Source organism: Equus quagga, chromosome 11, assembly GCF_021613505.1.
Source record: "Equus quagga isolate Etosha38 chromosome 11, UCLA_HA_Equagga_1.0, whole genome shotgun sequence".
NCBI classification, from domain to species: domain Eukaryota; kingdom Metazoa; phylum Chordata; class Mammalia; order Perissodactyla; family Equidae; genus Equus; species Equus quagga.
Window position 1 is genome coordinate 27,227,804 of NC_060277.1, and position 13,154 is coordinate 27,240,957.

The 13,154-nt window shown below is 42.0% G+C and overlaps 1 protein-coding gene across 1 annotated transcript in view; it reads right to left on the reverse strand.

Annotated features, from left to right (window-relative positions):
• The window catches only part of CRYBG1 (crystallin beta-gamma domain containing 1), a 186,416-nt gene extending 179,237 nt beyond the window's left edge, over positions 1-7,179 (reverse strand). Inside the window, exon 1 of the mRNA XM_046675090.1 lies at positions 6,917-7,179. Coding sequence (XP_046531046.1) covers positions 6,917-7,161 — 245 coding nt within the window. The 5' untranslated portion in view covers positions 7,162-7,179. The remainder of the gene's footprint in view (positions 1-6,916) is intronic.
• Between the last annotated feature and the right edge of the window lie 5,975 nt (positions 7,180-13,154).

Below are 13,154 nucleotides of genomic sequence, written 5' to 3' on the forward strand. Positions count from 1 at the left end.
CAGCAGCCAATTTTCTTCACCACAGAATATTTTGCCAAGCTTAACAGCAACTTACTTTTACTCATTTAATTGCCATCTATGGGAAGGTAAAAAACAAAAGGCCCTTGTTAATTCTGTTTCATTTTTCTGTGTTAGCAACAGGTTCAACCAGTAGGCATCGTGTCTATAACCTATTGACAAGAGAAGCTGGGGACACCGTGAAGGGACTTTGGATTCTCTGCCTCACTTGTATGTCCTTGAGGTCTTCTGGTACTTTGTCAAAATGATCCCTTGTTTTGAAGGGTCTCTGGTTGCTTCACTTCCACTGAACAGACCAATCCAGGAGACGCACAGTGCTGTAAAGATAGCACTAAGCAAGTGCTGATTCTCTAGAATGAAGACTTCTCATAGATCTGAAACCACGGAGGTATCTGGATGAGGCATCTGAGTTAGCCCAATGCAGCTGTGGTTTAAGGGAGCGATAAATGAGCTAATGAGACTCATAAACAATTGACGGGCGTTTCTTGGCAAACTCCCCACAAGTGTTAGACATTCATACTTACTTTATCTTGAAAACTCAACTTGGGACAAGGTATTGAATTTACATTTCAATCCTTTCTTGGGTAAAAGCCCAGAATTCATTTTTCTAAAGTGAATATATGAAAAGACACCTGTTGGCTGTGCCAGGCAATTTAGAATGAAAATAAGGTAGGTTTTCTTTTTTAAGGAAGAACACCTACTTTGCTTTGAGAACAGAGGCAATGTTGGACTCTCCTTGAAAGAGATTCTAGAATCATTTTGACAAAGACTGAGTAGACATCTAGATAACAATCCTCTTTGAATCTATAAATCTATCTAAAGAATGTCAAGAACCACTCATTTTCGGCTTATAATTTTAGAGTGTTCAGGGAGGGTACGGAGGGGGAAGTGGTGTACCCACAACATGACTAACAAAAATGTACAACTGAAATCTCACAAGGTTGTAATCTATCATAACATTAATAAAAAAAAAAAAAATTTTAGAGTGTTCACATCATGTTTACCTATAATTCCAGCCAAAGTTTTCAAATCAGTATGTCACATTCCAAGCCCAATCTTTATTCCTAGGTGCCAAAATAGGACAGAGGAGCTGAAATAATATAACCTAGGCTCTAGATATTTTAAGGAACTAGAGAAAATTATTCATGCATAATCCTGGATACAAGATTCTCTTTATTGGTTTTAAATGCCACTGTGAAATTATTTCCATGATTTTTCTTTTGGTCCAATATTGGACATAGTTTAAGATGATCATATCCTCAGTAAGATTTGGAGTCTTTGACCTCCATATCAGAGAATAAAATTTCTCATTAATTATTCAATATGAGTAAAACTTCTTTATGAGAGAAAAAAATTGTCTGCTTCTTCAAGATAATCTTTCTTCTGACCTCAGTGCATTTGATTAAATCTTCTATCTCTACACTTAATGCATCATATGCTACTTTATTCATTTTCATCTATATGCCCCATCCTCCACTAGACTATAAGTTTCTTAGGAGCAAGGATCACCTCTAGTTTCATTGTTCTATTTCCCAGTGCCTGATACAGAATAAGTGCTCAGTAACTGTTTACTGAACATAAGAAACTTCTCTTAAAAACTTGATTGATAGTCATTTCAATAAGAAGATACAGAAAGGAATTTGTGCCATAAAATAATCTATCTTTAATCCTAGAAAAATGATCCTCTAGGTCAGATTGCATTGCTTTTCATGAAAAGGATCACTAAGTCTTCTATACAATAAATACAACAGGAAATGGAGATTAAGAAATTATCTGATATAGTTTTTCAAGGTAAACAGAAATGCACACAATTCAAAATTCAAATGATCTCACCAGACACAATTTCTTAAATATATAAATCACTTTTTTCTGAATGGACATTCCAGAAACACAACTAACCCTCAGGTGAACTCATATTTTAAGACAGATATGGATTTTTAATGTTCATAGTAAGACGGGTATTTTGAATGAATATCAGGACTTAGAAAATAAATTTCAATATCAAATATCTTTGCTATATATCTTTAATCATGGATGAATAGTAAAGCAGTGATTCGCTGTCTCATCCTTACAAATAAGATCTATAATTGAAAGCTAAAGAATAAAAAAGAAGAGAATCCAAGCCCAGAATTTCTAAAGGTCTCCCAAAGTGTTGACGTCACTTGTACATGGACTAAGAAGACTATGACTAAAAGTGCGGACACAGGAGAGTGAAGAAAGTGATACAATGACACCTAAGTGGCAAAGAATTATCCTAAACTAAACTTAGACTCCAAAATCAGTTCAAGAGAAACCCCCCTAACTTCAAGTATAAAGTTTATCTTTGGCTCCCTAAGTCAAGTGTTAAGACTTCTAAGTCCCTGAATGCATGAAGGGCCACCCTTTCATAGACCAACACGCACATCCAGATCTTCAAAGGTATTTCAATGCTTGACGGACTTGGTTACGACCTCGGGGCTTCTGAAGTAGTTTGACTCCACTTATAAAGTAAAAATGTATTTATCAATGCTACCACCATTTCTATGAAGACAAGGACAATTACAATTATCACCGCCACTATCACGCCCACTTCCCCCACCAGTCATCTATGGAGCACTTGCTTTGGGCCAGACCTGTGCCAGGCGTTTTACAGACAGAATATCTAATCCTCATAGAGCCCAGGAGGGAAGTGCTATTATCTCCATTTTACAGATGAGGATGCTGAGGCTTAAAGACAGAGGCTTAACAAAACTTACCCAAATGGGAGAGGCAGATTTGAAATGAAGTTTGTCCTACACTGAAGTCTATGCCTTTTTCACGGCAGCATGTGCTCTCAGAGCTACGATTTATGGAGCATCTGTTCTCTTCTAGGCACTGTGCTAGTCAGTTTAAATACATATTTATAGCTCTCAAAAACAATGCTAAGAGGTAGGTCACAGATCATGAAAGTGAAGTTTGAAAAGTGAAGAAATTTCCCCAGGAGCTCACAGGTAGGAAGTGGCAGAGCTAAAATTTAAATTCCTGGTTTATCAGTGGTGAAACAAAATTAACCTAAGATTTCCAACTCTTGCCTTTGGCATAAGCTAAATAAGGGAAATAACCCAGTATTAACCAGTTTAAATGCAATATTAGACAAAACAAAAATAGAATTACCTACTATGTCCTTTATGTTGGAAAATTATTAAACCTATTTAGAGTTCTAAACACTAAAGCTGCCATAAAAGACTGAAAACTAGAATCAATTTTAAGTCATGAAGACTAAGGCTCTCGAGTTCCAGAATGCTTTCAAACTACGTTTTAAATGATTGTTCTTTTTCTGAAGAACAAAGCAACAGTTTATCCACACAACACTCTAGTGACACAAACAAGGAGTAAGTTGCTCTCTCTTTATAGAAGGGAAAGGTCCACACAAGAACAGAAAAGTTAAGGGACTGTTTACTGTCCCCAAACTTAAGCCTGTGTACCCTGACATGGAGGAAGGTCTCTGCCCACCCAATGAGGATGCTCTGCCCTCTGGCGCTGGCTGCATTTTTCCTCCAAACGAAACTAGGTCTGAGGATTTTCAAAGGACTACAAGGCCCACCCACCACTTGAGTTCGGCTCTCGTGCAGAAAGCATTAATGCTTGCTTCTAGGTCTGGGGCTCAGTTCAGCTGGAAGGTGATCATTTTTAATTCACTGCATTGACCATTAGCGAAGAGCCCATTTCTAATCAAATTAACCCTGGGTGTCTTGCATAGGGAAAATAAAAAGGAAGTACCATTTCCATCATATAGCAGGAAATAGACTCATAAAATTACTACTCACAAGGAAGTATAGGCAAGATAGTAATAAGAAAAAAGAGAAACAACTCTCATTTATTGAGCACTCACAGTGTGCCAGTCACAGTTCTGAGCACTTGACATGTATTAACTTGTTTATTTTTATGACAACTCTTACTATTCTTTTTGTGAATGAGAAAACTAAGGTACAGAAAGGTTAATAACGTGCACAGGATGACATGGCTAAGTGTCACAGTGAGTTGAAGAAAAAAGAGATTTAAACCCAGATAGAGAATCCACACTCTGAAAAACTGGTTACAAAACGGAGTATAATTCAAAACTTAATAAATGACAGTGCCACTAATGGCTGCTAAGGAAAGCCTGGCCACAGCTGGCCATGCCCCTCCACACATACCACCAGGCCCTCTGATGGCAAGAGAATATGGGCTAGACAGGAGATGGGGCTGACCCAGGAGGGCAATAGCTCTACTTCTATGAAAAATAACATACCAGCATGTTTACCAAAACCAAGCTGAAAAAACTTTAAGGGTGAATTTTAGGAAGAAAGGCAGCTACTTTCAAATTATTTTATGTAAAGAAAGAAAATGACTATCATTGAATTTGAGAATATCTACACTAAAAACCACCAATATTTGCAGAACACAGAAATCGGACAACAAACTTTAAACCATCGTTGGAATGATAAGCTCTTCTAGGAAGAGAAGCAATTTTTCCCCATCCAACTCTATTTTATTCCATTAGACTTTTGCACTTATAATGACGACAATGATGATGATGGTTTTACATTTAGTAACATAAACTCTCAGTTGATATTCATGACAGCCCTACAGAGTCAGTATTACTATCTTCCCCATTTTCTGAGACTCAGAAAGGTGAAGTCACTTGCCCAGGGTCACACAGCCAGGACATAAATTCATTATTGTTGGATCTAAAAGCCCTAATATTAATCGTATATGCCCAACAAATAAGTGTGGCCACTTGACTGCCCCATCCTTTTATAGAGAGAAAGGCCACAGTGAGTGCTGCACATTCCAGGCCATTCCACCACCCCCAAATCCTGGACAGAAAGGAATAGACATGGTCAGATGGCTCAAGGGAGCCACACTGGCCAAAGATTGACCAGAAACCTAACTGCGATTTAGCTACTCTCTTTAGACTAGAAACAGGTCCCCTCTGTTAGAAGTAAATAAAATATTTATAAGGGTGATCTAACTAAAAAAACCTTCCAAAGACAGACCAGAACGTTTGGTTTTCAGCACATTTGTTAGTACAAAGTTCATCATAGTTCAAAGGAAAGAGGGAAGTGCTTCCCGCCTGAACTGAAATTCAGGAAGATCAAGGAGAGCAGCAAAAGCTCCCATTTGAAGTTTTAGTCTAAATTGTATTTGCATTTGAATAAACTGCCTAAAGCTGTGTTATTACATTTTGATATGAAATGATGGGACTAGGTCGGATAAGAACAACCACTATGGAAACATTTAAAATATTTCCTGGGGTAATAGGAAAAATACTTCTGTGTTGGGTATATCGTTATTAACAGTAACATTTTGTTAGGAATTTCAATTCGGGGGCTGGCCCCGTGGCCAAGTGGTTAAGTTCGCGCGCTCCGCTGCAGACGGCCCAGTGTTTCGTTGGTTCGAATCCTGGGCGCGGACATAGCGCTGCTCATCAAACCACACTGAGGTGGCATCCCACATGCCACAACTAGAAGGACCCACAACGAAGAATATACAACTATGTACTGGGGGGCTTTGGGGAGAAAAAGGAAAAAATTTAAAAAATAAAAAATAGATCTAGCAGAAGAGCATAAAAAAAGAAATTTCAATTCGTACTTAAGCATAGTAAGTCTTTAATCAGATAAAAATATGCTCTATTGTAAACAATTACTACTGTGGATGAAAAAATATGAGGAAAAACAGAATGCCTTCTCCCTTACCTCTCCTCTCTCCACCCCCTCATAATACTCAGCCGGCCCTGACCCGCCTGTGCTTCCCAGGAAGCACCATGCTCTTCCTACTGCAGGTGATGCTCATTGTGCAACCTCTGCCTGGAACTCTGAGCTCGTCCCCTTTTCTGTCTGACTAAGCCACTTCAGCCAGCCTCTTCCAGGAAGCCTCCCTGGATCCCCTCCTCTGTGCTAACATCTATCACAGCATCTATCCCACTGTTTACTTTGCGGTCTCCCCAAGAGACTAATAATTCTGATGACAGAGACCACTCTCAGTGGTTTTTATATCCCGGCACTTAGTTAATAAAATTTTTCCTAAGTGAACAAAAATATATTGCAAATTTAAGACTTTTTCAGAAATAAAAGGAAAAATATAAATCTTGGACAATTTTATTCAGCCTTCATTGTCCATAAGGGTGTATTTTTAAACTCTACATTGCCAGCTATCCTTCATTAAAAATATTTTACATCCTTGAACCACACAAATATACTGTTACTTCAAATTGATTATTGTTCAACAAATGCATCCATTCAGATAGTACCATTGAATAATTACATATATAGGGTAAAACCACCACACAATCACGACCAAAATTTGAAAAGCACAACGGCAATTATACTTTGAATAACTAGCTGCTGCCTCGTTCTGCCACTGATTCCAAAGGGGACAAGCCATCTACCCTTTGGTCTCTGGTTCTCCACCCACAAAATGGGGGCAACCATCTCTGCCACTTCCTCCTCCAGTTGGATCTTGTGCGGACCATGGAGAAATACATCTGCAAGAGTGGGGATCTTCACAATAAAGGCACCATTATCTGAAAGATCATATAATCCCACGACAGAGTTGCTACCATCCTTCATTATGATACTATCGCTCCACTCCCCGCCTGCTCTCGTGGTCGGGTTGATAAGCGTGGACTCCTGCGTAAAGTCCTTGCCAGTCAAAATAAAGGCCACATGCGTGGGCACGCGCTCCTCTCGCTGCTGTCTGGTCTGAGCCTCAGAAGCCACCAGGACCCGCTACCCCGCAGCGCCCACGACTGCGCCCCTGGGGACCCCGTCACACTCCTGCCAGGTGAAGCGGACCCGGGGCCCGTCCCCTCCTCCGCGGGAGAGGACTCCGGGGTCGCCGTGCAGGAGCAGACGGGCGGGAGGAGGAAGTGAGCCTGGAGGGGGTGCTCGGAGCTTACCTGGCCTCGCCGAGGGGCGCCGGGGGCGGGTGCGGGACGAACACCCCACAGTCCGACGCCGGAGGCTGCTGCTTCTTCTTGGAGCGCCAGAGACGGAAGGCGGTGTGCTTCTTGGGGATCCTGGACGGGCTGGACTGCCCGTGGTCGCCCTGAGCGGGCGGCGACAGTGGCATCTTCTGGTCCGCCTCCTCCTCTGGCTGCTCGGCCGCTGCCCTCTCGGCCACCCTGCTCTTGTAGAAGAACATACCTGGGCGCCCACTCGCCCGCCTTCCCCGGCCGACCCCGCCCCCTCGGCGCCCGTGCGCGGGACGGCAGAGGCTTAGAGGACGTCGACAGACCGGAGCGCGGGCTGCACAGCGGCCCGAGCCCTGCGGGCGGAGGCGACCTCCCCGCCGCGACACAGCGCCTCCGCGCGGCCCGGGCTGCGAGCGCAGGTGAGGCGCGCGCCTGGCGCCCCAGGTGAGGCCGGCTCACCCCAAGTCCCCGGCCCGGAGGCGCGCGGTGGCCGCGGGGCAGCGACACCTACCGGACGCCCTGGGAACCGCGTCTCCTGACACCGCAGGCCCCGCTCTGGGCTGGCAGCTGGCTCCGGTTTCGACGGCGCCTCTGGGGCCTGTGCCCTCGGTCGCCTGCAGAGTTGTTGGCGGCTCGTGGCCTGTGTCAAGCTGTCAGGATAATGGCTTAGCCCTGAGCCCCGCCTGAAGAAGGATGGGAGAGGCGCATCCCGTGGCCAGACCGCCCGGCAATTAGGACTATTCCACTCTGGCCTTTGGGTGGCTTGAGCAATGTCATGTGCTGGGTGGCTTCCGTTCCTGTTTGTCAAAACAGGTGCCAACTCCTCCTCACCCTTCAAAAGTCTGAATAATTACTTTGTACCTGCATCTCATAAAGCACAACAGGATAAAAAAACTGAAGGGAATTAGGCATATTCCCCAGTTCCCAAAGGGCTTAATAGACTCGTGGTGATTATTAAGTGCCGGTGCCACAAGGTTTTCATCATTTGCTTTACTGTTAATGACTTTCTTTTCTTAACCTCCCAACCGTGGTTAAATAACAAAGGCAACTAATACGTAAGGAATTATATGAGCAATTATTTGGGGCATTATTACAGTGTGACGAGTTCAAGAACCAAGCTTGGCTTAAAAATCCAATGCTGAACAAGACCCTCTTACACTGTAATACTGCCTTCTTTCTTTTCTCTTTGAAGACCCACTCATTCATTCACTCACTAATCCTTCAAGGAACATTCCTTTTTATTTAGTTATTTTTATATTTACTTTTTTTTTGAGGAAGATTAGCCCTGAGCTAACATCTGCTGCCAATCCTCCTCTTTTTGCTGAGGAAAACTGGCCCTGAGCTAACATCTGTGCCCATCTTCCTCTACTGTATATGTGGGACACCTGCCACAGCATGGCTTGCCAAGTGGTGCCATGTCCACACCTGGGATCCAAACCAGCAAACCTCGGACCACTGAAGCAGAACATGTGAACTTAACCACTCCGCCACCAGGCCGGCCCCTATATTTACGTTTTTATCAAAGTATAACCTATATACAGTAAAAAATGCACAAATCATAAGTATATAACTCAAACTTTTACATATTTATGTGGTTGGGGACAGTTGACATTGTCCTAGAAAATCTTTCTGCACATGGCTTTTAAATATAACGTTATAAAAATAGAGAATATTTCCAAAACTTCAGAAGTCTCTTTCCTATCCCCTTCTGGGGACTTACCCCTCCCTCCTGGAAGAGTTAGCCATTATTCCAACCTCTATTACCAGAGATTAATTTTGCCTCTTCTGGAACTTCATTTAAGTGGAATCACAATACGTACTCTTTTGTGTCTGGTTTCTTTTGCTCAATATTATTCTTTGAGAATCATCCATATTGTTCCATTTAGCAGTTTTTCATTTTAAAAAAAATTTATTGTGTACTATTCCATGCTATGAATAAACCACAATTCATTTATCCATTCTTCTGGGGGTTGACATTTAGATTGTCTCCAGTTTGAGGCCATTATGAATAAAGCTGATATAAACTTTCTTAAACATAAGCATTCATTTCTTTTGGATATATGCCCAGGAGTTCAGTCTCTGGGTAGTAGGGTATGCATATATTTGGCTTTGGTAAATTTTGCCAAACAATTTTCCAAAATGTTTAAGTCAATTTATACGCCTTTCAGCAATGTTTAAAATTTCCAGTTTTTCTACATCTTCATAAACACTTGATATTTTCAATCCTTTTCATTTTGGCCATTCTGATGGGGGTGTAGTGGTATCTCATTGCAGTTTTAATTTGTATTTCCTCAGGAAATATTTATTGAATTTATTGAGTACTAATTGTGTGCCAGGCTCTGACTTCGGTGGGGGGTGACTGATGGATACATGGGTGATATAGATCAAAGGGTAAGAGAATTAGTGAAGGTATGGGATTTTAGAAAGGTCACTAACCCAGACTGGGAGTTTGGGAGAGAGGAAGAAGAGTGGTCAATAAAGATTTATTGCAAAAGTGGCCCTTGAGATGAACCTTAAAGGGCAAAGGGAACAGCAAGAAAAGGGGAAGAGAAAGGAAGAAGGAAGAAGGGAAAAGAGAAAAGAAGGGGGAAAAGGGAAGAGGAAAAAAAGAGGAAAACTTCTTATGTACACTTGCTCAAATATTTACACATTCAGTAATTCAGTCTTGCATTCCTGACTCCTCCCAGCAGAATTCTTCACACCACCCCTCCTTTGTGCCACCAGTGAACCTGGAACATATCTCACACTTTTCACATGGCATTGAAATTATTTGTTTACACATCTGACTCCTATTAGCCTGAGAGAAACTTCAGGACATTTCTCATTTATCTTGGTATTTGTAGGACATAAGTGTCCATTAACTGAAATAATTATTCAAACAAATTTATCTACTAACTTAATTAGATACCTAGAATCCTTCAGGCACAGATCCTTTAGACTGCACACTTCATAAGAGCAAAGGTCACATGTGTCTTTTCGCTATTATATCCCCAAAATCAGCTCAATGCATGACACAGAATAGGCACTCAATATGTATCTTTATATGAATTATATAAGAGATTAGAACTATCCATAAGATACAGTACTTGTGATTGATCTAGTGAGGGAAGCAGACACATAAATACAATACAACACGGTACAATAAAATAAAGAACAACTTGTACAATAAAACTCAAGAAGTGTTCTAACCAAGATATTTGACTGCTTTTCAGTCATTGCAAAAACACATCCACTCAGCTTAATTAAGCAATCAATCAATTTATTAGAGCACATTCGGTGGCTCATAGAATATCTCATAGCGTCAAAGAGCCAGGCTCTGAAGCTCACACATGCCCAGCTACCTCAGAGAGCTGGTCTGGCAAACACCACTCTCGTCACCTCAGCACTAAGGGCTAACCACCAGCAGCTCCACTACTGCCACCCCAAGAATCAAAGGCCTGTGCTGTCCACCCTTGACAAGTCAGCTCCCCACCTTGCCCCCCGACACACATATTGCTCACTTGTGATAAAAAAAAGTTCCATGCAGGTACCTCTGATTGGGGGAGCTTGGATCCCTTAACAGCTTCCTAGCTGCCAGGGAAATTTGAGTTTTCTGGCTTCTACCTCAGAAAGATGGAATTCATGTGGCTAAAAGTTTGCCAACCATAGCACAGGTATTCAAAAGGGCCAGGCAGCCAAAAGCATGAAAGATGGTCACTGCTGAAGGAAGGGGCAAAAGGCAAAGTAAACACAGAAGAAGTGACTAACTCCATTTGAATGACTCAGGGAAGTCATCATCAGGGAAGTCATCATCAGGGAAGTGACAGGTTTAGGAGCTGCACTGATGAATAAGAATTTACCAGATGGAGAAGAGAGGGCTGGCAATCCAGGAAGAGTAAACAACATGGGCCAAGGCCCAGGATTGTGAAAGGGCATGTGTTGTTGATGGGGAATAGTGAGGAGCTCAGTGAGGTTGGAGAAAAGAGGAATGGGGTGGGGCAGAGTGGCAGGAGATGATGTTGGTAAAATCCGGTGGGGCCAGATTGCTAAGCACTTGGTGAGCTAAGCTTTTAAGGAATTGGGACTTAGCTTTGTAGGCAATAAGAGACTCAGCTTACATTTTTAAGTGAAGGAGTGGCATAAACAAACTTGGGTTTTATAAAGTGTACCCTGTGTCGGGAAGGATAAAATGTCCCCCTGTCCCTCATGGTTCTTTTGGCTGGTCTAGCGGTTAATTGATACAGGACAGGTTAACAGGAGAAAAAAACCCAAGTTTAATATCATATCTATGGAGGTCTCATAGATTTGGGACCTAAAGAAATGACCAAAGCAGGCAGCTTTTATACCTTTTAGACAAAGAAACAATAAATTTGTGAGGACTTTACAAGACAAAGAAACTTAGGCTTGGGTTGTAATTAGTGAGGAAACTAAGCAGAGGTTGTTTACACAGCCCTCTTAGCCCTAAATCCCCCGTCTCTGGTGATAAGGATGTCTCTCTCCTTCCTGGTACAGGGAGGGTAACTTTCACATGGGAGACTTATTTCCTGCTTTCAGGGGGACAAAGAGGAGGGTTGGAATGCTCTTCCTGCACTGGGTGTTCCTCAAGTAAGTTTAATTCAAAATAATCAATATGCCACTTTGGCATATTTTGGGGGGTCCTGCCCCGAGCCCCATAACCTGAATGGAGTGAACTAGGGAGAAACTAATGAGGTGAAACTGAGGAAGACCAGTTAAAACTTTGCTGCTAGAGGTCAAGTGAAAGGGAATGGAAGCCCACACCAAGGTAGTGGGGTGGGAATGGAGAGGACGGAATGAATACAAAATACATGTAGGAGACGGACTCACCAGGAATCATAATGAATGAAGGAGAAGCAATCAAGGATGACTGTGGGGTTTGGTTTCCAGCTGAGGTAAATGGATGGAGGTGAAACCATTGACTAAAAACAGGAAAACAGGAGAAAGATCAGGGTCTCTGGGCATGAAAATAAATTTGGTTTTGAACATATTGAGGCTAAAGTGCTTGGAGGGTATATAGGCAGAGATATCTAAGAATTCATTGAAAAATATGGTTCTGGAGATCACAGGCTAGGGCTACATATGTAGTCCTATCAATATCATCATTGAATAGGTGGGAGTTGATGCCATGAAATTGGATGAGATTACCCAGGGCCACTGTATAGAATAAGGATAAAGGAGGAGCAAGGACAAAACCCTGAATAATACTGACATTTAAGTTCAGCATCTAAAGAGGTAGGAGGATGCCTGGGACAGAATATAGCCCCTCAGAAAGGTCATGCGATTTCTATCTTCAAGATTTTAACAGATAGAGGCTGGGTCCCCTATCCATCTTATAATGCCCTTTGCACTCCTCTCCTTCTATCCAGCAAACTGAGGTCCATTTCAAATCTCTCCTCATCCTCCAAGAAGCTGACTCCTTCTAACCTACACTGATTTTTCTTTTTCTTTCTATAGCATTGTTACACTTTCTATCTGAATTTAAGTTGACATTGTGGCAGACTGTAAAAATGCCCACAATTCTCCACTCTTTCCATAAGGAAACAGAGTCTATTTTCTCACTCCCTAAATGTAGGTTGGCCATGTGACTGACTTTGGTAAATGAAACATAAGCACAGTAAATGTAAAGCCAGCAGAACTTGAAAAGAGCTTACACATTGGGCTTACCTCTTTGCTTCTCTTAGAATCTCGCTGCTGTATGAACATGCTTAGACTAGCCTGCTGGAGGATGAGAGATGCATGGCCAAGTCAGCCCTATCACTCCCAACCAACAGACAGCCAACCATCACAAATATGAGTGAAACCATCTGGCAGCAGCCACAATTACACCACCACCTAGTCCCCAACACAAGAAAGAGCCCATTAGAGATTAGCTGAGGCTGCTCCAGACCAGAACTGCTCAGCAGAATCATGATCCAACTAAACAGTGCTGTTTTAAGCCATTATTCTTTTTGCTTAAAAATATTCATTTAAAAAAAAAAGGCAGTGACCTGGCATAAGGTCAATAAACAGCTAACTCAATTGTGAACACCATTTGTATCTTAACCTCAGATATGTTCAATGAACGGAGGAAGTGGAAAATCCTGAACTACCACATAAAGATTCAATTATGTTCAAACTACTTAATAAGAAAATGCATCTTAGCCCAAATCAGTTGCAAAGTGTTTACCTGGATCAGATGAGTTAAAAATCTACTTAGAAATCATTTTAATAGATGGAACAGGGACTC